The sequence below is a fragment of the Equus przewalskii genome, chromosome 6, assembly GCF_037783145.1.
Source record: "Equus przewalskii isolate Varuska chromosome 6, EquPr2, whole genome shotgun sequence".
In the NCBI taxonomy this organism is placed as follows: Eukaryota; Metazoa; Chordata; class Mammalia; order Perissodactyla; family Equidae; genus Equus; species Equus przewalskii.
Window position 1 is genome coordinate 71,438,835 of NC_091836.1, and position 26,985 is coordinate 71,465,819.

The 26,985-nt window shown below is 51.2% G+C and overlaps 1 protein-coding gene across 2 annotated transcripts in view; it reads left to right on the forward strand.

Moving 5' to 3' along the window:
- Positions 1-26,985, forward strand: part of CLPB (ClpB family mitochondrial disaggregase) — a 135,924-nt gene that overhangs the window by 105,242 nt on the left and 3,697 nt on the right. For both annotated transcript variants that reach the window (XM_008517590.2, XM_008517588.2), the window contains 5 exons: positions 5,049-5,163; positions 14,845-14,922; positions 16,173-16,228; positions 21,426-21,470; positions 21,840-22,001. In XM_008517590.2, coding sequence (XP_008515812.1) covers positions 5,049-5,163; positions 14,845-14,922; positions 16,173-16,228; positions 21,426-21,470; positions 21,840-22,001 — 456 coding nt within the window. The remainder of the gene's footprint in view (positions 1-5,048; positions 5,164-14,844; positions 14,923-16,172; positions 16,229-21,425; positions 21,471-21,839; positions 22,002-26,985) is intronic.

Below are 26,985 nucleotides of genomic sequence, written 5' to 3' on the forward strand. Positions count from 1 at the left end.
AGGCGTCCCACATATAAAGCAGAGGAAGCTGGGCATGGATGTTAGCTCAGGGCCAGTCTTCCTCAGCAAAAAGAGGAGGATTGGCAGCAGATGTTAGCTCAGGGCTAATCTTCCTCAAAAAAAAAGGCGGGGGGAAACAAAGGGGAAAAATGATAATGGAGAAACCTGGCACACATCATCTTAACCAAGTGATCAAAGTTAATGTCACCAGTTACAGGATAATCAGCATCATGTGCTTCCTGATATGATGCACTGAGAAGAACACAACTCATTTTCTCACTTTAGCCACTCCTTGCTCCTCTTAACCTTCTCTAACCCATCTTGTCTCTGAATCAACCCAGCTATTTGCAGAGGAGTGACATGATCCGATTTACATGTTAAAAATATTGCTCTGGTAGCAAAAGGAGGATGGATGGGAAGAGAAGAGAATGGAATCCGGGATGCTTACATAGTGGGCACCAAGTCTAAGGGGACTGACACCTACTCTGTGCCCAGCTTTCTTATATAGGGATGTGCACTTTATGAGCTAGTTCAAAATACTTTTAAGTCACTTGGGTACCCCTCTCATTCCCCACTCTCCTCTCCCATCTGCTCTGCATCCCCTAGGCCTCCCCATCATTTCCTCCACTCAGGGTTCTTTCCGTCATCCCACCCCCGAGTCTCGTCTGTTGCCTGTTGGTTCCCTTGTTGACCTCCCCACCCAGTCCTCTCTGTCATCCCCAGCTTCAGGGCATGGTAGAAGCCCTGACTCTGAAATGAGTCAGGGAGTCAGGAGGATGGGGCAAATCTGAAGTCTGTGAGCAGCCAGAGGGCTCCATGGCCCTGACCTCCCACAAGAGGCAAACTACAGCTTGGCCTTTCTTCTCTTCCCTCCTCCATACCTATCCCACTTTTGCCCAGGGTCCCATTCTGCCTACCACTCCTGCCTCACCTACCCTCTCAGTGAATACACCGCCTGTTCCCTAAGGGATGCCCAACAGGAGAGGTGCCTGTTATACCCCTTTTCCCTGTAACCCTCCCGTGCAGAGCCACTCAGCCCAGCCACCCACCTCTGATTGAGTCCAGCTAGGCTTTGCCTTGGCCTCCCAGCCCTTTCCTGTAAATGCACTCACAGCCAGGAAGGGTGCCATATTAAATCAAGAATGATGGAAACCAGTGGCCACGATTATCCAGCCAAGATGCAGCATGGGGAGCTGGTCACTGCCAGCTCCAGGTAAGGGCTTCAGAAGCTAATTGTACATGGCTTTTATTAAGAAGATGATCACTCCCCCACTCCAACTCTCCTGGGTGGCTTCTTCCTAGTGCCTCTCTGCCTACTGCCCTCCGTTTCTTCAGACTGGGTCACCTGCCCTGTCTTCTCCTCTAATGGAACCCTGTCAAAGCAGGGCTTTGACCTCAGTCCCTGTAGCCTTCCTCCCCATCTCCTCAAAAAGCCAGGAACAGTAGCAGCCTACATTTATGGAGCCCTTACCAAGTGCCATCTCCCATCCTTCTCTCTCCTCTCCCTCGAATAGAATATATACAGACCAAGTATTTTCCTTTTCTAGGTTCCTCCACTGACTAGCTTTTCACAAGCCTGGGCTCATAGCTCACACCTTAAAAAGCCATTCATTCATTCAACACGTTTTGTAATACAAACTCTGTGCTTAGCATTGGGAATAGAACATGAAGCAGTAACCTTCTACCTGGTTTAATCCCAGTGCCATGTACATTTTTATCAAAAAGTCTGATGCATTTTTAGAAGTGTTTCTGAATAAGTATTTGGGGCTCCAGACTGGGGGAGAATCAGGATGTCCTCAGATTTAAGCCATAGGTTGAATCTTTCCCAGGACCATCTAGAAAGCTCCCAAGAAACCAGCCAGATCATAGTGTAACCTTTCCCCAACACTCACCTTTTCCCTTGTCCAAGAAAACAACAGGAATACTCAGATAGCGTAAAATCATGACACTGAAGAAGACTTATAGGAAGCAGAAATGTTCCCCTGGAAGAGACTTAGGGGGGCCACAATGGTCATACCCAAATCAACATGGGGGCAGGAAAGGTCGTGTTCTGTGATGCCCCACAGATCAATAGATGGAAGGTACCTAGAGGCAGAATTCTCTGCCACGTAAGGAAAACTGACAAGCAGAGACGAGCTGCCCCAGGCAGTAGAGGCATCTCCGAGCCCGAGGGTTGGTGTTGAGACTGTGTCCTAGGGACGTACAGTTCTTAGAGGAAGGAGCCTCAGGAGCCACTTCTGGGGCAGTAGGGACATCCAGGTGCACTTGGCTCCTGTCTTCTGCTTGAACAAGAGAACTTCTTCTCTTTATCTCTGGAGCTCCATATAGACTAAATTCATTAAAGGAGTTCCAGTACCAAAAAGAAAAGGAACTGAGTGAAACAATCAGTTATCGAAATGCAGCGAAGGAGAAGGGAAGTAACTTGTAGCAAAGGCCTACCAAGGGCCAGGTACTATGCTCTCCACTTGAGTCCCTCACACTGTCACTTCTCCATACGCACTTGCCGTGTGCCAGAGACTGCCGAGGACTTTGTTTACATTGTCTGACTTAATCCTCACCAGCGTCCCACAGGGATCCTCAAGGTAGGTATGAGCACTATCCTGTGTTAAAGATAAAGGAACTAAAATTCAAGGAGGTGAATTAACTTCCCCTAGGTCAGCTAGCTAGTAAGGGGATGAGGCAAGGTTTGAATTCAGGTCTGTTTGGAGCAAAGCCTCTTCTTTCTGCCACACAGCCTGCCCCATTATGAGCCAGAAGGGGAGCCAAACTTCAGATGGGACAACTCTAAGAATTAAATGAGACACTGTATGGAAAGTGCTAAGTCCAGTGGCTGGCGAGTCACAGTAGTTTCCTCATTCAGTTGGCAACTGTGAGCCAGGCCCTGTGCTGGGTGCTGGAGCTATAGAGATGAGTAGAACATAGTCATTGTCACTAAGGACTTCACAAGTAAAGAGTGATAAACAGGCAGTTAAATAAGTGCTCTAGATAGAGGCTGGGCAGGTGTGAGCCTTACACCAGGCTCCTTAGGTAGTGTGTATTTAAGCTGAGATCAGCAGGGCACTTAGAGGTAGATGGGACTAGAGAAGACTTTTGTGGAGAGGGAGCAGTGTGAGCAAAAGCCCAGAAGCAGGAATACTCTGAGACCCATCACTTAGGGGAAGTAAGAAAATGGACCCAACAAACCCTCGGAGGCCAGCTTCCATTGCTTCAAGCTCTTTCCATGGCCTGCGTGACTGCAAGCCAGCCAGGCTGCTAGCCAGTGCTGTACCAGCCGGTATGTGCGCCTCTCACCGTGAGAGCCTTCCAGCCCAGTGGACCCGAGTGCTGAGGGGCCGGGTGGGCAGGGAAGAGAAGGAGGCGGCAGATATATGGCTGGAGTCGTCAGAGCCCGGTGATGTATGTGGCGCCTGAGGGAGCTGCACAGTGACACACTGGATTCCAACCGGCAAGCGTCGCTCCACTGGGATCGGTGCCGAATTATTGCTCCATATGAAACCCAAGGCTGATGGGAGCTTTCAGTTACAGACTGATAGCAACAGCCAAAATTGGATTGTTTGCTATTTATTTTTTGTAACTTCTGTCAAGGTCACTCCTGTAACAGGAAAACACTGCCCAAACAGCAGGTATTTTTCATCCACTCTGCCCACAAGAGCAATCTGCAGCTGCAACTTTTGTGACAGGGCCTTGCCTTGGCAGCTCACTTTCTTGAAAGCTGTCGGTGTTACAGGGGTCTTAGGAGAAAGGAGCCTCCTGAAGACCCAGGTCTCTCCGTCCCACTCCAAGACCTGCTCCTTCCCCCGTCACCAGCCTCCATCAGTGCTTTCTCATCAGACCCACGCATTCACCCCTCCCTGCCTGGTTTCCAGATAGCTCCCACCGACCCTGGAACTCCAGCTTCTTCAGGCCTCCAGTCTCCTAGAAAGCCTCCTCCAAAATGTTCCACACTTTATGTCTCCTTCCCTTCTTGGTACTCCACCACTCAGTCTAGCTGTTAATTCTCTCTTTGTATCTGTCATCAATTCATTTTTGCACACATACACCAGATGCCTCTCCTGTGCCAGCATCAGTGCTGGGAATAGCAGTGAATAAAAACAGTGCCTGTCCTCAGGGGGCTCCTAACTGATTTAGAGGATAGACTCCCAAACATGCAACAAACTGGTTTCCAAGTAGTTTGTTTTGTTTCTTCTTAGTCATAGGTACAGGGCTAGAAATAGGCACACATGCTTTGGAACCATGAGGAAAATGGTAATTCCGCCTGAGAAGTGTTTGCGTACCGGCCCTGCCACCCCTCTCCTCCCTCACAGCGTGACCAAGCTCAGGCCTCCTCCTGCCTTTTCTGAAGTGGACCAAGCCCAGGGCCAAACACATGCCTGGCACTCAGCATCAACTAGAACCTTCCAGGGGGCCGGACACCGTCCTCCTCCTTGCCCCTGCCCCACCTTTCCATCATAGTGTGCATGGAGCCAGGCACACAGCATTTGCTGAATAATTGTATTTAACTGAAATGCAGTGTCATTGAAGTGGAGGGGGTTCTCAACTCTGGTTTGCACACCAAAAAGGTTTTCAAGAGGATAAGTGGAAAGCTAAAAGAACCTGTATCATTAAGCACTTCCTGCATATCAGCCATGATGCTAGGCACATTATATATATCATCATGTTTAATCTCCAATTTACAGATGAGAAAACAGGTACAGTAACTTGCTCCAGGTGATAAGCACATCTTGTAAGTGATAAAGCTGGGATCTGAACCCAGGTCTTCTCTCAGATTCCAGAGTCAAAGGTTAATCTACCAGCAGCACTTATTTGACTAGCAGGTGAGCCAGGACCCTTGAGCAGTGGCCATCTGAGATGAGGAGATAGGGTGAGGGCTAGGACAGGGGGGCAGTGGGAAGGACTGGGCCAGCCTCCAGTGGTCATGAGCCAGAGCTGTGCATCAGGATCCCTGGAGACCCAGACCTGTGTTTTCTTCCCCTGGGTGGGAGGATAGGATGAAACTAGGATCATACTGGGCCCACCACTCCTGAGCCACCTTCCCTCTCTCCCCACAGTACCAGGAGAAGCAGCGCAAGCGGGAGGCTGAGGAGCGGCGTCGCTTTCCCCTGGAGCAGCGGCTGAAGGAACACATCATTGGCCAGGAAAGTGCCATCGCCACAGTGGGTGCTGGTGAGTATGCGAGAGGCTGGCCAGTGCCATACAAGGGCAGAGTAGCTTACTGTCTGCTGCAATGAGGTGTGCACCCTGCTGTCACCAAATTGTAGAGAGGGGGCTAATAATACTACAACTTAACATTTATTGAGTCCTTTCTATGTGCCAGGCATTGTGGTATGCTCTTTGCATATGTTGTGTCATTTAGTCCTGACAGCAACCCTATGAGGTTGGTACTATTAAATCCCCATTTTACAGGTGCAGAAGCTGAGGCCCAGAGCACTTAAATAATTGCTCAAGGCTGCTTTCTTATGCTTAGAATTTAACTCTGGCTTTCATCTGGTCTACTACCCTCACCCCTCACCTTTCAGGTGGGCAAACTGAGAGCCAGAGAGGAGCAGGAGCTTGTCCCTCCCTAGTAATGGAGCAGCTGAGCCAGAATGAGAACTTCTGTCTCTCATCTCCCAGCAGTTGGCTCAATTTTAGGGAAGACATCCTGAACAATTCTTGAATTTTCTTCTCTACCCCAGAAGCTCTTATGTCCTGTACTTTGACCCCTGGGAGCCAGATGGCCCTCTGGTGTCACCCCTAATCTGACAACCCTGCTGCTCATGCAGACCCCACTGGAGAGAAGTATAAAACTAGGGTTCTGCTCAAAATGCTGGCCTCACCTTTGTTCTCTGACTCAGATGCATAACTCCCAGAGGGTGACCTCACACAGATGAGGCAAGGGCAGAGGAACCCCTGCCTCTTAGACAACCGGTGTATTCCCCAAGGCAGTGGTTCTCAAAGCATGTTCTTTGGACCAGGAGCATCAGCATCCTCTGGGACCTTGTTAGAAGTGCAGGTCTCAGGCCTTACCCCAAACCTATGGAATCAGAAACTCTGGGCGTGGGGCCCAGCAAACTGTTTTAACAGGCCCTGCAGGCAATTTTAATGCTTAGCTCAAGTTTAAAAACCTCTGCCCTGTGGTGTCTCAGTCCCATTCATGTTGCTTACCTCTTCTCTCCAAGCATCTCGTCCCAACAAATGCGGTCCACTGACTGCCAAAGACAGCACCTGGTTCTGCTCACTGATAAAAGGAGACATCAGGCTGAAATTGTGGTGCCCCTCTGGGACATTCTGGGGCAGCATTGTCAGCCCTAGAATACCAATTAGAGAAGTAATTGAAAAATGAAGGCAGCCGCCCCTGTGACACACAGAGCCCAGCCAGATCTCCATCATCCTCACACACCAGTGGGACTCATGTGGCAGCCCTGAGCCCCTCTTCAGGGGCCTGACCTCATCAACAGATAAAGGGAGCCCATAGACCAGAGCTGCCTCGCCAGCTCAAGGTCAGAGGCTGCCTGCAGACACACACAGGCGCCGAGGAAAGCTTTTTTGAACACATGAGGCCCCACTACTCCGGCCCAAACCACACGAGGCTGCCTTTCTGGGTTTGGATACAGGCATCCACTCTCAGCCACTGCCTTGGAGGTGGCAACAACTTCTTTGCCAAGGCTGTGTCTCAGGACCCTCTCAGGTCTCAGAGACCCTGGGAGCTCTCAGGGGTTGAAGAGAGAAGGAGTTGCCCACAGGAGAGACATTATCTGGGTGGAGACCTCAGAAAGCATCTCCAAGATGCCATTGGAATCTCATGTCCACTTGGGCCAGAAGCGCAGCTGCCATGATAGTGTTTCCTCTGCTTCTTACACAGCACTTTCCCAGCAAGCTGCCTACTTCTCTCTGATCTGCTGCTTCTCACCAGCTTCTCAAGCCCACAAGATGCGAAACTCTAGTTGGGGGGAGGAAGAGGAGGACATTGAAAGGGAAAGAATTCGTCCAGCCTAGGCTCAAATAGTAGGTCTGCCACTTATCAGCTGTGCAGCCCAGGCTCATGACTGTTTCTTTGAGGATCACTTTCCTCACCTGTGTACTGGGGAGCCAAATCCAGGACTGTCTGAGTATAAATGACATGCTTTTTCCAGTGTGTGCCAGACAGCACTGAATAATACCTAGTCCCCGTCCTCAAGGTGTTTACCTAGGCTTGGGCACTGTGTTCTGTAGGTCAGGCCCACAGTTATTTCTTCAACCCAGGACTGATCCTTAGTCCTAGCCCCAGGCTGGCCTCTTTCCCTGGTCCTACACTGACATCTGCTGTACCACCCACCTTGTCTCTCCTTGCTGTTGGCCCAGAGCGGTAGATGATTCAGCTCCACACCTCCCGGGGGCTATCAGAATGTCTGCCCTGAGTGCTTCCTTCTACCCAAAGCTCCCTTCTGTCACCTGAACCCTGTCTTGGATCAGGAAGGCCACACTCCTTGTCCTGTGGTATGTAGGTTGACCCTGCTGTGGCTCCAGTGACCCCAAAAAAGACAGAGAGGCTGTTGGGGCCTGGCTGGGGGGTTGGTGCATTTTCTCCTCCATTTGTAAGGCAGTAACTGTGCACCCACCTAGCTGAGAAGCCCTGTGGCTGGGGATCACACTCATCATGGTCAGATAACATTCAGGTACCAGCCAGGTGAAGCATGAGGCACCCTCTGGGTCAGAATTTGTGGTAGGCAGGCAGCAGCCAGTGCCTCAGGACCTCAAGACTGAAGCAGGGGCAGGAGAAAGAGGTGGATCTAGAGGGTAGGCCTCCCGGGGTCCTCTAGATTAGTGTCAGATGTGTGCTAGGGACTGGCTAGGTGGAGCCTGGCACCCCAGGGGTACCGTGAGGATGGGCAGCCGGAGAAGTGCCACAGAATGAATTGATTTGATAAATGGCCATTTATTACCCTCACGAATTGGCTGAAACCAATTTCGGTCACATCAACCCCTGGTAAGTGCTGGGATATTGATTTGTGCAAAGTAATACAGTGAATTTATCAGTGTGATCCCCAGCTGCAGGGCTTCTAGCAAGGCTGGCGCACAGTTACTGCCTTACAAATGGAGGAGATAAAGCACCAGCCCCACAGCCCAGGCCCCATGGCCTCTCTGGTCTTCTAGGGTCACTGGAGTCAAAGCAAGGCCAACCTCCATACCACGAGCCAGAGCCTTGGCATTGAAAGTGAGGCTCTCTTTCCAAACTCCGGAGCTGCTCTTGGTCATGGGAGGGGGAGGATGCCTACCCTGTGGGCAGACCTCCTGGGAGTCAAGAACCTCTATGCCCCACCCACCATCCTCCTCAGAAAGACAACCAGTCATGTCTTCAGCACCTTCAAAACTAGACTCCACCCCCCTCTTCCAACCTGCCCTCCTCCTGTGTTCCTGTCTCAGTAAAGGCACTGCCATTCACTGGTGCCCCTCCCTCCGCCTCATTCCTAACAGCCCATCAAGTATCAGGTTCTATCATTCTGCCTCTTAAATGGGTCTCACACCTGGCCTCTCCCCTCTGTTCCTCATATGACTGCCCAACTTAGGACCTCAGCCTTTCCCATCTGAACCACGTGGTGGCCTCCTCACTGCTCACTGGTCTCCCTGTCTCCCTGCCTCCTTTCCTTCCCCCATGATCACTTCTCCTCAGCTGGAGAGAGCTTTGTAAAATGTAAAAACTGCCCTGTTTGAAGTCCTTGAGTGGCCCTTGCTGCCCTAGCCTGGCATACGAGGCCCACCCATGCTGCCACCCTGCCTTCCCTGCTGCCGCCCACTTTGCATCGCACACACCAGCTGCTCTGCATCCCTGCATATGCTGTGTTGATCTCCTGCCTGCATTTGTTGGTGCTGCCCTCTCTGCTTCGAATTCCTTTTCTTCTGGCGCTTTCCCCACCCCTGCCCTGCCCATCTCCCACACTCTGGCTGGTTTTTACTTAGCCTAACTCAGTTCAGGAGCCATAGACCATAGACTTCTGAGGGCAGAGACCATGACTGTATCGTTTTTGTTTTCCCGCTTCCTGGCACAGCACTCTGCTGGAAGTAGGTGCTTAGTGCAGTGTGCTGAATTAATTAATTTGGCACGGCCCCTTGTGCATCTCCGTGGTGTGCTCTGAGGAACGAAGAGAAGCTGTGAGCCTGCCCTCTGGTAGCTCACAAGCGTAGTAGGAATGTGACTGTAGCGAACTAGTGATTACAGCACCCATACTACTTGACCTTTGACCCCCTGGGTGGACAGGCCATTCCTCAGACCTGCTCGAGAAGCCTCCTCTGGACAGCAGGTCAGCTTGCACACCTGGAAGCTTCCCTGGAGCTCCCTCTGACCAGGAGCCTATCCCCGACCCCCATTGCACTTGGTCCCAGTTGACTCTGAAGCCCGTGAACTCCCTTGGGGAAGCTCTCCCACCTCGACTGCTCCTCCACACCGGGTCTGGCCCGAACTCAGGATCTCAGCATCCGCCATGTGGCGCACAGTGGGCGCACAGTCCTATCTCGGGCTTCACTTCCCTCTTAGACTAATCCAAAAACGTAACCTTCCCAAGCCCTGAACCTTTCTGGACCCTCCCCTGGAGTCCTGTTTCTGATCCAAGAAATACATCCAGGTCCCCCTGATTTGTGCATGGCAGTGATTAATTAGAAACCTGCTCGCAGTCCAACCTCCACACCTCACCCCTCTAGGTCCCTCCTGTGCCCCTGCTGTTCTCGTTGCCTGGACTGCCCTGCCCCTCCCCTGGCCTGCTGAGACCCTCAAGACCAAGGCCTCCAGGAAGCCTCCCTTAGCCCTCCGCCTGGATGCAGGGCCTTTTCTCTGGGCTTCCTGTGGGCACCTTTTATCCCTGCACTTACCTTAGGGTGTGTGTTTATATGTCTTTCTCCCTCCAAAGGCCAAGAACTACCTCATTCAGCTCTGTTTCCCCAGGGTTAGGAGCACAGGTGTGTAAAAAGTTGTTGAACTCAAGTGAACGAAGTCTGAGCCTGCCTTGATATTTGCCTCTCCTCAACACAGATTCTCGTCTCAGCCGCTTTCTGGAAGGGTATTGCTCTTGCCTCCAGTGATCCCCAGCACAGCATGTGCACGCACACATGCACGCACACATGATGGGGGGGCTCAGCAAAAGCTGTTCTTTGCATTTTTAATATGTTAACCACTCAGTAGCAAAATTTGCCTTCCGAAAGATTAAGCTGTAGAGACTAAGAAGAGAACTATTCTCTCATCATCCTCCAAACCCAAGGCCCCAGGGTCCCCTCAGTCAGCAGGCACTTGCTTTGCTCCTTGGACCTACAAGCTGTAAACAGAAAATTGCTAATAGACATTCAGATGACTCTCAGCCATGAGAGTCCCTCTGAAGGACTGGTTCCCCTAGGAGATACCACAGGCGTGGAATAAACGTGTTCCAGGTTAGGTTAGGTTTTACAGATCTCCTCACTAGAGTTTATCAGGAAGGGTGAGTCAGCCTAGCCAGACTGCCCCAGAACCTTGAGCTGGACAGAGGCAAAGACCGGGACGGGAGGAGGCGGCGGCTCTTTCCTCTTGCTTGGGTTTTGCACATGCTGGGTCTGTCTTTCTGGAATGTCCCATCATACCTGGACTGCCTGGCAGTCTCCCCCTCATCCTTCAGGCACAAAAGTCAGTCAGGCACAAATGGCTCTTTTCACACTTCTCACAGTGTTCCCATCCCATTTGGAACCCACCATTTTCATAGCAACATTTACCTGAAAGGCACAAACCTTATTTTAGGCTTCTTTGTACATGCTGCAGCCCGTGGCACAGAGCTTGTTTGCTGAGCAAATGGATAAGGCTCCTTGCAGAGGGGTTAAGATGAGAATAGAAGCCTTATTCACCCAAAGGCAGTAGTAACCACTTGGAGCGCTAAGAGATGCTTCGGTCCAGGCCTCACTCTTCTCTGTAAAATGGGAGTTGAAGCATCTGTTCTTTCCCCTTGTGATTCCAGAAAGATCAAGAAATAATTCATTTAGTCAGCAAGGATTAAACCAGTGTTGAGCTATTCCCAGGGGTCCCTCAGGAAATAGAACTGCTGGCACCTGCTCCCGTGGAATACACAGTCAGATTTGGGCACACCTTCCCCGCTGGACCTGAGGACACAGGCACGTGAAACCCCTTACACTGGTCCTCTCTGAGCCTGAGTCTCCTCCTCTGTAAAATGGAGATAATACCTACTTCTCAGAATTATCGTAAGGATCAAAGAAATATCGGTAAAATACCAAAGCTAATGGCTGCTGCCACTGCTGCTGCCGTGACTACTGTTATTTTTACTCTTACTGTTATTCCACTTTTTGCAACTTACAAAATGCTTTCATCACCATTAACTCAGTCTTCATGTGGGGCTGACTCAGCATGTGTGACTATTCCCATTTTATAGATGAAGAAACCAAGGCTCTAAAGGAATAAGTGTTTTATTCAATATCAGTCCCCTAGCAAGTGGCAGAGCCAGGACTCCAAAGTAGATCCGGTAACTCCTCCCCTCTCCAGCGCACCACCCCATGGGTGAACAGGACCAGAGAATCCAGCCTGGGAGTTAACGGGATAGATGTGGGGTGGTGGAGTTAAGCAAAAAGGTTGTCATAGATGAGTTTTGAGATGGGCCGGGTGGTAGACATGGCCAGGAGAAGGCGTTCTGGTAAGGGAAGGAACACGGCAGGAGGGCGCTGGCACTGGCCCAGCATGTGGAGAGGCGGTGGAGCCTGCTTGGAGCCTGCAGGCATGGGACTGGCCAGGAAAGGGGCTGAGCTGCCTGCTCAGGGGCCCCTGACACCATCTTGAGCTCAGAGAGCTGAGGTCAAGAGAGTCAGGGGACAGGGCCTCCTGAGGCCAGGTGTAGAATGGCTGAGCAGGCCAGACTGGAAGACTACAGACGGATGGTGTTCCAAGTGAGGCAAGGGTATGGTGCTGTGGTGGTGGGGAGCGACTCCCTTCTCTAAACTCCTGGAGCACCAGTTCAGGCTCAAGAGTGAGCCAGAGCTAGGGGTAAAGCCCAGGGTGTTCATTTATTTACCTGTGTGACCTTGAGCAGGTTACCTAACTTCTTCATACATATTTCATCTATAAAACGGGAATCCAGTTCCCTGCCCTGCCTGCCTCGTAGGTTTATAAGGAGGCTCAAACGAAGTTTGTCTGCCGAAGTTCCTAGAGACTGAGATGCCAGCGGGTAAGGTACTGCATTTGCTGGTCCACTGTGAGAGCACCAGTCCCTGTGGCCACATCCCACATGGGCCCCTCAGGGTCTCTCTGTCCCAGTCTCTGCCTTGGCCTGACAGGACCCTCCAGGCTCCCAGCCTCAGTCCTCAGCCCCCCTGCCAACCTACACACCCTGGGGCCCGCCTTCCCCAGTTCTTCCTAGCTGCTTCCATTTTTCATTCTGTCGGACTCCATCTGCTTGGCCGTTTTTCTCTTCAGATATTATTAGAAATATCCAGAGTTGTAATTGTTTAATAGTTGGCATTTCGCCTGTTTTACTGGGGCCCCAGATCAAGCCCACCCCAGACTCATGCCCTGGGTCTGGCAGAATTGACCAGGGACAGCTGTGCCGTGGAGTCTGCCTGGCATTATAAAGAGCTCTCTCCCAGGTGCATTATTAGAAAAGAAAGGGGAAAAGATGGCCCCAGGCATAATCCAATTCCACATTCTCCATGGGGTTGTTGAACCACAAAGCCCAGCGGTGCGCAGCTCTCAGTGGGCTGGAAAGCGTCCCTGAAAAAGAAGTCAAGATCAGAACCTCACGTACGTGGGAAACCCTGTTCCCCCCAGGCCGCCTGTCTAAGTGATGCCTGGGCACTTCTGCCTCCCAAAATGCCCCATGAAGCCTGAACCCAGTTCATGCTCAGCTTCTTCCCAACCTAGATTCTCAGTTCAGCCAACTTTTGGAAGCATGTGACTCCTTCCAGATGACCGCTGTCTTCCTAGCCCCAACACACATCCACACAATGTTCGCCAAAGTCTAGCCTTTGCCGCTTTATAATTGGTAGCCTCCCCAAATACCCCCACCCCTGGGCTCCTGTTTCTGTCTGGACACTGGAGCTGCCCTCTCAGCCAGGCTTGGAATTCTCCCTCTTTATCCCCAGGATCCTCTAAGGCCTATGGGTTCCCCTTAGAGCCAGGCCTTCCAGAGGACTGGGCCAGTTAGTTTAGAGAAGATCTGGGACGTAGCCCAGGGGAGAGGTGGGATGAGTGTTTTCTCAGGCCCCTTTCGGGATTCTCAGGGAGCTTCTCGGGGCAGGCAGAGTGGCTAGTCTGATGTCCAGGAGGTTGCAGTTTCCATCTGTTTCTGCTGAGGCCAGAACTAGAGAAAATACTTTAGGCAGCAGCATTAGAGATTGAGATGAGAAACCACAGTGCGGACCTGAACTCTGAAGACAGCTATTTGAGACCTTGGTAATCTGATCCCACCCACCACTACTCCTGTTCGTTCCTGTCTCTCTGCCTCTGTCATGATGGCCACTTTTGCCTCTCCAAATCCTGCACAGCCTCCATGACCTGTCATCAGTCCCACTTCTTCCAAAAAGCCTTCCCTCACCTCTGAAGCCACTTCTTTGAAACCCAACCACACAGGTTGTACCACACAGTATAGCAGTTAGGATCTTAGCACCTCAAGACTGGCAGACACATCCCTAAGACTGTCAGCTCTTTCTCAGTTGACTTGGTTTCCAGGCCTTGTCCTCTAAAATGTATCTCTTTGCTTATCATCTCCTGACACTCGGGACCAGACCAGACATGCTCTTCCATCTGCAGACTGACCTTGACATTGCACAGTGCTCTGTCCCCTTCCTGCTTCTGACTGCCATGTTTCCCTAATGCAACCCAAACTGATGCTCACTTTTTTCAGCAGCCATATGTGACAAAGAAAAGTTTAAAGAGAGAAGCACCTCTCCCATCTACGAGTTTTGTGACTTGGGCAGGTCTCTTTTTCTCTTGCCTCAGTTTCCTGTTCAGTATAGTGGAGTTGAGAATAATACTTTCTTCTCAGGATGTTTGTGTGGGTCTTGAGTAATAAAACGTTGGCAATTTTTCCGGTTGTGCCTGGGGTTCTGCTCGTTCCACCCCCTGCTCTTATGCCTGAGTGATGCATCTGAGCCTGATTCTCCCACTCTGTAGTTGGGCACTTGATTTCCTCACGTGGAATGCACAGCCCTTGGTTATATACTTCCTCCTGAAGTGGAGAGGTCAGGTCTCGCCCTAGCAGAGCTGAGCCCCCAGGGAACCTGGTACAGATCTGTCCCACTCCCCCAACCCTGCACCCCATTGGAGGCCATGGTTAGTGGAGATGGTAACCAAGGGGCTCACCCTTCTGTGCCCTCTGTGTCCACACTACTGTTAATTGGCTTCAAGGAAGGGCATTTGTTTGTATTTCCAGACAGTGGCACCAGATCTTGGTTTCCCCCAAATGGGAAAGAATCCAGAGCTTACACCCCAGATCCCCAGGGGCCTACCATGAGCTCTGCCTCTCCTATTTGCATAGGAGACATGCTCAGTCTCCTACCAGTGATGAGTGGCTGGGTAACTAGCCGAGAGCTAAAGTTCCTTTCGAATTCTCCTTCACCAGCCCCCACCCCCTTCACCTCCATTCACCATCCACCCGCCTTTCAGTTTCCCTGGCAACGCTGAGTGCTCATCCTGGAAAACTTTATCCGAAATCTGCTCTGGGCAGCTTTCCAAATCCATGCTAACCTGATTAGGTGTCTCTAGGGGCCTTGCCAGCTAATCAGATTAGGCAGCACTAATGGTAGTGAGGACTTTGAGTGGGCGCAGAGCAGTAAAACATATTGTATACTTAGTGATAATTATCCTGCCTTTTGTGTCATTGATTTATCTGCCTCCCTCCCTGTCCTCCCGTCTTGTGTATTTGGCCATAGCGATCCGGAGGAAGGAGAATGGCTGGTACGACGAAGAACACCCTCTGGTCTTCCTCTTCTTGGGATCATCTGGAATAGGTAATGGGAGCGCATCAGCCAGTGGGGAAGGAGAGCGGGGGAGCGCCTGCCCAAACCTGACAGCCCCAGCTGCTGTGGGCCAGGGTCAGCCGACCCACCTCTGGTTCAACTCCAGCTCCCAAAACAACTGCCTCCAAACTACAGAGCCAGCAGGATGGTCATCCGACATATCAGAAACAGCTGGAATTATGGCCCTCCCTCTGGAAGCTGTGGTGCAGGGCCTAATTCACCTGAAGGGCCAGGCCCTTTGGGGCCTATTAGCCTTGTCCAGCCACTCTGCATCCCTCAAGGCTCCCCTTTGGGAACAGCTGAACTGCCTCCACTGCCCAGCACACCAACCTTATTCAGTACAGCCTGGGATATAACCCTCCAGGAAGCTAAAGAAAGCCCTTGATGGCCAGCACAGTGCTAGGTGCATAGCAAAATTGGTTACAATAAAATGGGTTGGGTATTTTTCTAACCACTCAGGCTCGATTATCTGAATCATTCTCACCCCCTCATTCTCCGCCCTTGCAGACCGCCCCACCTGCACCGCCACCTCCCACCATTGTCTTGAGGGGGATCTTCATGTGTGTGTTTCCTTCTCTTCCCCTCTCAGCATCTTCTTGAGCCTAGCTCTCCTTCAGATGTAGAGTCCCAAAAGGTTACCATGATCTCACTATGATACTGTAGAACTTGACTTCCTATACCAGACAATGACTTCCAGGGGCTTGACCATCATAGCAAATGGCACTTCAGAGCCACTACTTTGGTGTTGTCATTCCTTCTTTATGTTACAGAAAGAGGCTATGAAGCTAAGAAGAGCTGCACTTCATCCCCTCCCTGCCTCTCTTGGGCCTGTGGCTCCTGGGCCAGGCTGGATGACAAGACCATGGGTGTCTAGTGAGATGTAGGGCAGTGAGCCAGGAAGTCAGGGTGCTCTTCCGAGAGGCAAGGTTTGTGCTGGACTTGAAAGAACAAGTTGGCTCTGGATTATAAGAGTCAACCGCCTATTCTTAGGATGCTCCTGTAGACAAAAAGCCTCAATCTCTATCCACAGAAAAATCAAGATGCAGTGTAGACTTTGATTCTGGTCCCAGCTTCACCGTTAATTCCCTCAGAGACTGGGAGAGTCACCGACCCTATCTGAGCCTCAACATTCCCAACCATAAAATATAGTATTTCCAGTGTCCATGCATTTCTAATATTCTTTCATTCCAGGAGATAGTCATCTGGTCCTAACCCAACACCTCTCCTCTCCTTCTTACTAGGAAAAACAGAGCTGGCCAAGCAGACAGCCAAATATATGCACAAAGACGCCAAAAAGGTAAGAGCTGGGACCTAGGCCTGATCTGTAGGCCATGGAGACCTTGCCACTCCTGCCAGCCCTAAAAGTCCTAGGCTCCTTGAATTCAGCAATAGCCAATGGGAAAGGTAGGCCCTGGCCTGGGAAGCAGGCCTCAGTGCTGGCCCCAGCTGGGCCACCAATTGCTCCAGGAATTTGGGCAAGTTATCCAACCTCTTTGTGCCTTGGTTTCTTCATCTGTGAAATATGAAGACAATCCTTGCCTTGCCTCACTCTTGGGGCACTTAGGAGAACCCGGTGAGATTCATCCATACAATATTTTCAAGCATCTACTCTGTGCCAGGTATTGTACTAGATGCTGAAGATACGGTGGTTATTAAGACACTCTCCCTGCCCCGAGGAACTCAGTCTGGAGAGGGTAAACAGCTTTAGAAACATACCATTACTGTCCAGTGCCTTCAAGGCCTTGCTAGAGGGTGTCTTGGAATCTTGGGGCCTGTGGGAGAAAACAAGTTGTAAGAGAGGAAGCCTTGTTGCTCTCTCCATCCTACAGGAGCTTTTCAACATGGTTTCTTATGCCTTAAGCTGTAGGGTGGTCACAGTCCTCTTTCCCCCATGACCTGGAGCCTGAATTCTGCATGGGGAAGTGCTGTCCCTGTGCCCTATTTGTTCAGACTCTGGCTTTCCAAGGCATGCTCGTTTGACTTTGGGCTGACAGGAAATGCTTTCACACAGAGAGAAATGTCAGAGAGAGCAGTCCTTGGAGACTGCAGAAACATTTCAGCTGAAGCCAAACATTCTTCTTTCTACCAGCGTTCCATGTGGAGGCTGAAGTCCCACTGTCCACCACGGGAGACTGCCCACGATCTCAGATGCCCTTGCCTAGTTATGGAAAGCCTCCTCAGCTGAGGCAGTTAGGAGTTTCCCAAGCCTCTGCCAGCCAAATGACCCCAGCAGCAGAGTCCTGGACACCTCCTGTCCTGTTTCTGGCCTAGCTGTCCCTGAGAGCCTGACGGCCACAGAAACCAGGTAGCTGAGGCTCTGTCCTCCTGAGCTGCATCCCTGGCCCCCTTCTGCCTTATAACTGGCTGAAGACTCTTAAGCCTCCTTGGCTCTGCCAGTAGCTGTGCTCTGCCTCAACCAAACCCAGAGCAGAGCCAGCCAGGCAGGCAAGAAGCAGCGCGTGGCATGCTAATATGCTCCAACCGAAATAGCGTTTTTAAGACAATTCATCAGGTTGGCAGCAATTGAAACAATTAGCACTCTGGAAAGGGCCATAAACTAGCAAGACTATTAGGGAAGATGCAGTTACGGGCAGGAACCACCTGATTAGGGATGAAGAATTCTGAGTGGTTTAATTTTAATACTGTCAGAAAGGTTAATATTTAATTACAAATTATAATCTCCTTATCCAAGCTGTCTTAATATGTCTTCATACACAGTAGAAGGAGGAGGAAAGGATCTGCTGACGTGCTGGTATAGAAAGGAGAAGGGCTTGTTAAAAGACTGATGATGCAAGTAATTTCTCAGTTGGAGCATCTAGACGAGAGACAGATTCACGCCAGTGCAGGATGTCCTGAAAGCGTGACGATGGCGCCCTTCAACACGTCTCACCTGGGAGACGGAAGGACCACCATCAGCCCTTGGAGGCAGGGACTGGGTGCTCAAGGCTCCGGAGCCAGCCATTCCTTTGTGCAGGTTCCAGTTCTGCTTTCTACTGGCCCTGGGCAGATGGCTTTCACCCTCCAAGTTTCAGCTCTCTTGCCTCAAAGGGAAGCTCTCCAACCCTGTGTCTGAGGTTGTTGTGAGCATCAAGTGAGATAATCTGAACAAGCCAGCTCAGGCTCTAGCACACAGTAAGTGCCCAATCGATCCTTTGTCTCATACTTCGTCACCTTGTGCTTTCCACAGCAGAACCCCATCGACCATCTTTTCTGATTCTATGAAGAAGATAGCATAGATGCTAAATTGGACCCACTTTGCAAATGAGAAAACTGAGACCCTACAGCATTAAGGGGCTCGTTTAAGGTCACTTGTTAGAGAAACAAGTAAAATCAGAATCCAGTCTCTCAACTCTTCTCTCAATACCGTTGTTCTCAGCTGCAATAGGAGGCTAGATATTGAAGTTGTCAGTTTGTCCCCATGTCACATAGGGAGATGGAGGCTTGAGAAGCCCAGTATAACCATCTATATATTTTATTTTTAAATCATAGTTAGTGCTTCTTTAGAACTCTACCTGTACCAGCCTTGTGGGCCAACTCATTACAGAATCTGTGTTTAGCATAAACATTGTGACAGGCAAGTTTGAGATCTGCCTTCAAAATCTGGCAGTCCTGGGGGCCGGCCTGGTGGCATAGCAGTTAAGTCTGCATGCTCCACTTCAGTGTCCTGGGGTTTGCTGGTTCAGATCCCAGGCACGGACCTATGCACTGCTTGTCAAGCCGTGCTGTGGCAGGCGTCCCACCTATAGAGGAAGATGGGCACAGATGTTAGCTCAGGGCTAATCTTCCTCAAAAAAAAAAGAAAAACGGCTGCCAGGCCTGGACTGTAAGCTGTCTACTGTCTAACAGATTTACCTGATGCCATAGGACCCAGGGAATGATGTAAGGGAGGTGTCGTGTACAGGGCCCAGTGACGGTAGATCTCCCTAAATGAAAGGAGCACTGGCCTGGGAGTCGGTGACTTGAATTTGAGTTCTGGCTCTCTGATCCTTAGTTTTCTCATTTGTAAAGAGTCACATTTCCAGACCAGGCTGCCTCACAAGGCATTGTTTGCACATTTATATAATTTCTTTTGTCAGATCTGTGAGCTTATTTTTTTTCTCTCTTTAGTTTCTACTACTTCTCCCAAATTGAGCAGCTTTGTTAACTTCCATTATTAGGGTTAATAATCCTTGAGAAGGAGCCTTACTGGTGTTCTGTGGTCTCATCCTGGAGGAGGGTGGTGGAGCCCTGAAGACTTGGGGTTGTAGTGGTGGTGTGATGAAGGGATCAAAGCAGGGATCTAAGTCCGCCTGCCTGGGTTCACATCCAACTCTAAACGACCCTGTGGAGTTGGCTGTGATCTCTGTTTACATCTCTTTTCTCCACTGTAAAATGGCTTCGTTAATGTGCCTGTCTCATTGGGTTGATAGGAAGGTTAAATGAGATAATGATATAAAATGCTAAGCACCATTCATGGCACGTGGTGAGCAATCAGTGCATGTTGGATATTACTGTCATTGCTGCCCTGCTTCTAGATAACCCTGAGCTAAGATCATGTGAAACAAAAATTATTCCAGCCAAGAAAATCAAGCCCTGAGACTTGTTCAGAGTTACTCAGCAAATCAGTAGAACAACTAGAACCCAGGTCACTTGACGTAAGTAAGCGCTACAGTCCGTACTCCCCATATCCTGCGACCTTGATTGCTAGCTGGGCACCAGGCTCAGAACCCTTCAGATGAAGACTGCCAAGATCCCAGCTGATTAACAGAGTGGGAAATAGGAGGCAGTAGGGCATAGTGGCTTGGAGCCAGATGGCCCAGCTTGGGTGACCTTGAGCAAGTTACTTTAATCTGTGACTCAGTTTTCTCATCTGTAAGGTGGGGATGATAATAGTACTTACCTCATAGACTTGTACATGTTCTAAGCCCTTTATAGTTTCCTTAGAACATTGCCAGGCACATTGTAGGCCCCCAGGGACTGTCAGCTATCATCAGCAGACACCCATCTCGTGGCTCCCAGCCCCTTGTTCCCTCTGGGCAGCACTCCCACCTTCCCCATGTCCATCCCCCCACCTTTCCTGAAGCCTCTCTCTTGGCTGAGCTGCCGGAGCCCTGTAGCAGTGCTTGCTGGCTCCTGCCCCGTGTGCTCTGATAGCAGTGATCACCCCCATGTCACCTTAATAATTTCCCCAAGCCCTTTCCCACCTCTTGGGTTAGGTCCTCTCCTCAGGCCCCCAGTGAGGCAGAGAGAGGAACCAAGGGCCTGCTACATAGGAAGAGACTACAACTCAAAAAAGGGGAGATAGCATACCCAGGGCCACACAGACAGTGGCAGAACTGGGACTGGAAGCTGAGTCCCCGGCTCCCAGCCCAGGGTTCTTTCTGCCACCCTGTACCTTGGGTGCAGAGTGACAGGACAGAGAAGAAACTAGAAGTACGTCACTGAGTGAATTTCTGACCAGCAGCTGAGCTAGAATGTGACCTGGGTTTCAGACGTATAATATATATGTAATATTTATAACATATATATTTATATAAAAAATAACATATATAATAAGACTCTCAGCGTTACTGCCCCGTCCCCCCAGCTCTCAGGAGAAGCATGTTCGGTGAGTGCATTCTCTTGAATGGAAGCATGTGCTGGTAGGACAGGAGCCTGGGGGATTGTGGGGAACGCTGGTCTGGTTCAAGAGACAGGGCACCTGCGAACGCCCTTATAACCCCCTAAATCGCTAAATTCTTCATGAAAGGAGTGGGCACTCTGCCTGTGTTAACTCACAAACCCCACACTACAAGACGTCCTCTTCCTGGGCCTAATCACCTCACCCCAGGGGCCACTTCCCTGGAAAACACCCCTGGGCTTAACGGTGGACAGGGAGGGGCTGCAGGCTACATTATGGATAGCTCTTAGATGAAGACATGTGAATACGTAGATTTGTTAGTTTAAAAAAGAAGTAAACTAAAACAAAGGGACATGTGCCCACACAGACTCACCAAGTCGAGGACAGCACGTAGCTGTCAGGGTGTTTGGTACTCCCCTCCATCTCATCACTGTCCACGCTGATCGTGACTGACTTTGTCCACGTCTGCCTGCCCCACTCGATGGGTGGGTCCTCGAGGACAGAGACCAGGACTGGTCCACCATTGTAGCTCCAGTGCCCAGCACACACAGGATGCCCTCTGGAAATGTGGGGTGGGTGGATGGATGGGGAGTCGGGGTGGATGATGTGATAATCACCTCAGTAGAACCCAGCCTGAAAAAAGACATTCTGAGCCAGACTTAGAAAGGCAGGGACGTGACTTGGGTTTGTTAAGGTAGCAAATGAGGGAATCGCGTGGGGAAGGAATACACAGAAAAGGAGACAAGGAGCCAGAAAAAAATATATCATGAGAAGGGGATAGAAGACCTTGGGTTAGTGGGGTCTGAAAGCCTAGGGGACCTGTGAGATGCTCTCCTCCTTAACCCTTCCTTCTGCCTTCCTGCCTCTGAATGGACTCCTGCTTGTTTCCACACAGGGCTTCATCAGGCTGGACATGTCTGAGTTCCAGGAGCGGCATGAGGTGAGTGAGAGTCCTCGGTGGAGCCTGGTTTGGGGGGGTCTGTGAACATGGCTCTGCCTGGGTATTTTGATGTGACTTGTCATTTGGGCCTGATATAATTTGGTAGCCCTGGGATTTGTCCTTTGGGGACATACGTGTGCAGCATGGTCACTGATCTGTTTTGCATAGGATTTGCTCTGAGGAATAAACATAGAGAAGATCTAACTGCTCTCCCATCATGGCAGGATTCCTGCCACTCCGGGAGACAGCCCAGCTGTCCTCGCTGAGACAGGCAGTCTTTGCGTATAAAGCCATCTTCCCGTGCATGTCCCATATTGGAAACTGAAAGCATAGAAAGGCCTTCCTCACATGTTTTCTTCCTTCTACCAGGTCGCCAAGTTTATCGGGTCCCCACCAGGCTACATTGGCCACGAGGAGGGTGGCCAGCTGACCAAGAAGCTGAAGCAGTGCCCCAACGCTGTGGTGCTCTTTGATGAGGTGGACAAGGCCCATCCAGATGTGCTCACCATCATGCTGCAGCTGTTTGATGAGGTGAAAGTCAGCTTGGGCCGGGATAGAGTAGGGGACACCTGGAGGTATGGGGAGCTGTGAACAGCAGGGACCAAGGGCCCAGAGGCCTGTCTGATCATTCCTCAACTTGCTGCTCCCGATGTGTGCATTCAGTCCCTTAGCAGATGTGGCTTCTCCCCCTCTCGACCAGGACCAGGCTGGGCACTCGAGGGAAGATCAGCACTGCCAAGAGCTGAAATTTTGTTGCTGCCTAAGCTACCTTCTAGAGAGACAGAGTGGGGCAGAGGCGCCAGGAGAGAGAGAGAGACCTGAATTTTAAGTTCCAGCTCTGCTCCATCTCTAGGCCTCAGGGAGCTCATGTGACAAACAAGGAGGCTGCATCCAAGATAAGCTCTAGGAACCTTTCTGGCTCATGGAGCCCTTTTCTTCTGTGAACTCCAGGCTCATCACAAGCTAGACAGTCCCCCCACTGGTGGAGTGAGCTTAAATGGAGCAGAACTCCCCTTCACTCAGCACATTCCACGTACTGGGCTTGTGCTAAAGACTTTACAGATGTTATCGCTGATCATCACAATAGCCCAGCAAGGTAGAAACTGTCTCATTTTTACAGATGGAGGGACTGAGGTTCAGAGAGGTTATAAATGACTTGCCCAAGGCCACAGAGCTACCATATGGAGGAGCCAAGATCTGTACCCCACCTTACGTGAGCAGGGGATGGAGAGCTTATGATCGTGGGAGGAGGTGCCCTCCGTCTTGTCCAGGGGTCCTGCAGACCCAAGCATGAGGCTCCTCTTCTGCTCCCGTGCAGGGACTATATTAGCCAGCATGTGGGCTGATGGAGTCCAGCCCCCTTTTCCATTGAGCCCCCTCCAGCCCTGGGAAAACACGAAGGGGTTTTGCTTCCCTTGTCATAAGTGCACTAGATGAGGTGCAGGCAGGGACTCCCCCGAACGAAATAGCACACCAGGTACCAAGCCAGGAAGGCCCAGCTCCAAATGTCCCCACAGCTGCCCCCACCTTCCTCGCCTGGCCCAGCATCCCTGCCCCTGCCGCAGTTTTGTTGCTGTCTTCTAGCCCCTCAGCTGCTCCCTGTCCCTGGACTCCTCTCTGAGGGATGCAGGCCAGTCCTTCAAAGGTCACATGCTCAGTTTCCCACACCTGTGCTCTGAGACCTCCCACTCTGTTCCACCCTCATAGTGGGATTCAGGTACAAGCAATGGACGAGACTCAAACCTGGCCTCCGGGAACTGCCTGCCTAGTAGACGGGTGGAAAAGAGGCCCGATAGTAGTTGACATTTTTGCACTTTATGTATGAGGCACTGTTCTAAAAAATTTACAGGTATCAACTTATTTAATCCTCCCAACAACCCTATGAAGATAGTTACTATTACTGCCTCCCTATAACAGATGGGGAAACTGAAGTAAAGTGAGAGAGGTAATACACCCATGGTCACACAGCTAGGAAGAAGGAATCCAGGATTCAAACCCAGGCAGTCCAGTTACAGATCCTCCAGCTTAAATAGTAACTCCATGCAGCTAGGCCCGAAAGAGAGAGGTAGATATGCGGTGAAGAATTCACAGGAAGAGAGAGCCCAGCTCGGGGAGGGTGAGCACTGCAGCCTGTCTGGCCTCTGACACCCCTGGAGACATACCTCTGATGGCCTCCTTGGCCCAGGCAGAGGGAAGGCAACTGCTGACTGAAATGCAACCAGCCCCACCTGGAAGATGCTTACCACCCTAACGGGTAAGCCCATCCACCCCTCCCCAGCTGCTGTCACTCCACTGACTACCTTTTGGGAGTTGATAATAACTCCTTCCTACAGCCCCTGCCAGCCTACTGCAGTTTCTGATATTTATGCTCTTGGCTCTGTGGATGAAAGCTGCCATCTCAGATCGCTCAGCCAGATTTATGCTTGTATGCTCCTTGAGGACAGGGACCTTGCTTACTCCAGCCATTCCCAGAGCCCACAGAGGCAGGGGAACTGCTCTGTTGACTAACTAATTCAGCAGTAATTCAGCAAACCTTCCAAGGATGAGTAACTATTTGCTAGGTGAACAGAATGGAGGAGGGCCGGCCGCAGACACTTAATGTGCGGAAGCACAGGGACATGAGACAGCCTGGTCTATCCAGGGAACCATAGCTGTTCATACGGCTCCACTTGCAGGGAAGGCGAGAACAGAGTGGTGGAGGTGAGTGGGTAAGGTAGACGGGCCAGTTAACATGCCGGGCAAACGAGTGTGGATTTATTTGGTAGATCATAAGGAGCCTTTAAAGACTTTAAACGAGAAAGAAACATGATCAAGTTTTCACTTTATAAAGATCTTGTAGGCAGCGGTGAGAGAATGGACTGGAAGGAAGAAAGGGGAGCTGCAAGGAGACTATTGAAGAATCCAGGCTAGAGCTGGGGAGGCCTGCTCTAAAGCAAGGGCCGCGGGATGGAGACAGCTACCAGAAGGTCAGCTGTGCAGGGCTCGGTGATTGAATGTGAGGAGAGGGAGGGGCCGAGGATGACCAGTGACAGGATTTCAGCCTGGGTGACCAGATGGCTACTTCTGCCATCCACTGAGGCAGAGAACTCAGGAGGACGAGCAGCAGATTGGCAAGGAAGGTGAGGAGCTGAGGGTTGAAACTGTTGAGAAGGAGATGCCTGAAGGACAGCCAGATGGCAGTGTCCAAGACGCTGCTCGTCAGTTGGAGAGTCTGGACTGGAAGTAGAGGTTCAGAGGTGCTTCAGCACAGCGGGGATGGAAGCCGCAGGAAGGGATGAGATCTCTCAGCCAGGGAGAGTATGGTGTGCGGAGAAGAGAGGGCTAAACAGAGCCTTGTGACCTCTCAGGAGAGAGTCAAAGAGGGAATTGCCAGAGAGGCAGGAGGCAAACGAGAGAATGTGGTTCCGTGTGGGGCAGAGGGGACACAGACCAGGCACGGTCCCTGCCTCGGTGTTCATGGTGAGTGCGGGAGACAGGAAGCAAAAAGCAGTTGAGCCCACTATGGTGAGTCCTGCTCTAGGATAAGTAGCGGGAAGTTGTAAGGGCACCTAATCCGGTCTGGGAGCATGAGGGAAGCCCCTCATTCCCACCCAGCCCAGCTCTCCCAAGCTTGGACCCAGAAAAGCAGGAGGCCCAATGCTCTCACCAAAACACCAAGCAGGGCTAATGCTGGTCACTTTGCTGGTGACCTCAGAGCCTACAGCACAGGGCCCAAGTCCCAGGAAGAGACTGGCCCCCAGGGAGCCCACCCTCTTCTCCTCCTTTCAAGGATTCGTACGTGAGATAGTGGGAAAGCAACCCCTATAACCCTGGGGTGAAGATTCGCCCCCTACCCAGGACGTGCGCACTCCAGTTGTCTGGGAGGTGGGACAGTGACAGCTCCCTCTTGGAGGCACATCTTTATTGCCAAAGACCCTGAGGAGAAGGAGCACTGTGGAAGTCACCCTTTGGGTCAGTCATACCCTGCACCTGCTCCCCTCACCCACCTGGGACCCATCCTCATGCCCAGTTAAGAGCAGAGCTTTGATCTCTCAGAATGAAATTGCCGCTGGTTATTGCCCTGGCTAGTACAGCAGTGTGTGCGCTCAGTTCTCAGGGTTGCACTCTGTGAACACAGTGTCATGTGCACACACTTGGGCACATCACACACATATGCAGACCTGGTCCCCAAAACTAGAATTGGCCTGAGTAGAATCTGTCATATTGTAACCCGTAAGCAGGACAGCTAATGGCAAAACTCAGGAACATCCACTTGCACCCTTACCTTCCCCTCTTCCTGCCCCAAGGCATGGATAAGAGAGCGACTAGGACCTGGATCGCGAAGCCACTTTGGAGTAGACCGCCTTGGAACTAACACTTTCTTAGAGGCCTGTGCCAGCAGCCTCTGAGCGAGGCTGAAAAGCACCTGACACCATGCCCAGCATGCAGTAGGTGCTCAGTTAATGAACATTCCTTCCTCTCTTGCTGCTGAGGGCCAGAGCTGGTCTGCCATTGCACTGGCGTTAGAAGCCAGGACTGACCCTGAGGCAAGCCCCCACCGCCAGGGCAAGGGAGAGGCTTGGGGAGGACTGGGTGCCGGCGAGGCGGGCTCAGGCAGGAGCCGACAGGCTGAGGTCACTGACCCAACCCAGAGCCATGGTCTGCAGCTTGGCAGGAGCTGTGCTTTGTCTGCAACCCAGAGGAAATCCCATGCAGGGCTCCCTCTCCCCACACCTGTCCCAGTTGCTTCTCTCCAGTGAGGATCAAAGGAAGCAAACTGAATTTGGCAGAATTCTGAGAAAATTTTACTTTGAAAGTTGCATGAGGCCTTATTTATCCAGCGCTGTAGGTATAACCTCAGGGGCCTGGTGCAGAGGGAAGGGCATGGGCTCTGGAGTCAGATGGTTCTAGCCTCAGCTCTACTATTTTCTAACTGTGAGACCTTGAACAAGTTACTTAACCTCTCTGAGCCTCAGTTTCTTTGTAGGGGTTGTGAGGGTTTAGCCATTCAGCAAGCAGGTACTGAACACCTACGGTGTGCCAGAGACAATTCTAGGACCCAGTGAGAACCCAGAGGACCCAGCCTCTGTTCTTGTGGAGTGACGTTTAGTGCACGGAAAGCAGTAGGCAGGGCACCTGTGGTGGAGGTGGACGTGCCCCATCAGAGTCCCTGTTGTTATTCCATCTGCTCCTCTCATTGAGGCCCTGATTGTCGCTTTTGCTGTGAATGACTGCGGAGTGCTCTCGTACAGTGCTGGCCTTGGGATTTGCTGAGTGGGCGGAGCTCCCTGCCCTTGAACTGGATGGCCACAGACAGCTGTACTTTACTCATTCTTCTGTCTCTTCCCTCTGCTGTTGCTCCTTTTCTCTTTCCATGGTGCATCTGTCTCCAGTATAGGTGCTTTCTTCTATGTCTAGAAAGAGGTGAAGATTCCAAGGAAACTTCTCAAGTTGGTCAAAAGAGGAGCCTTATTTTCTAGCCCTTTCTGTCGGGCCAGAGGACAGCTCCAAAGATGCACAGGTTGTCCCTGTTTCA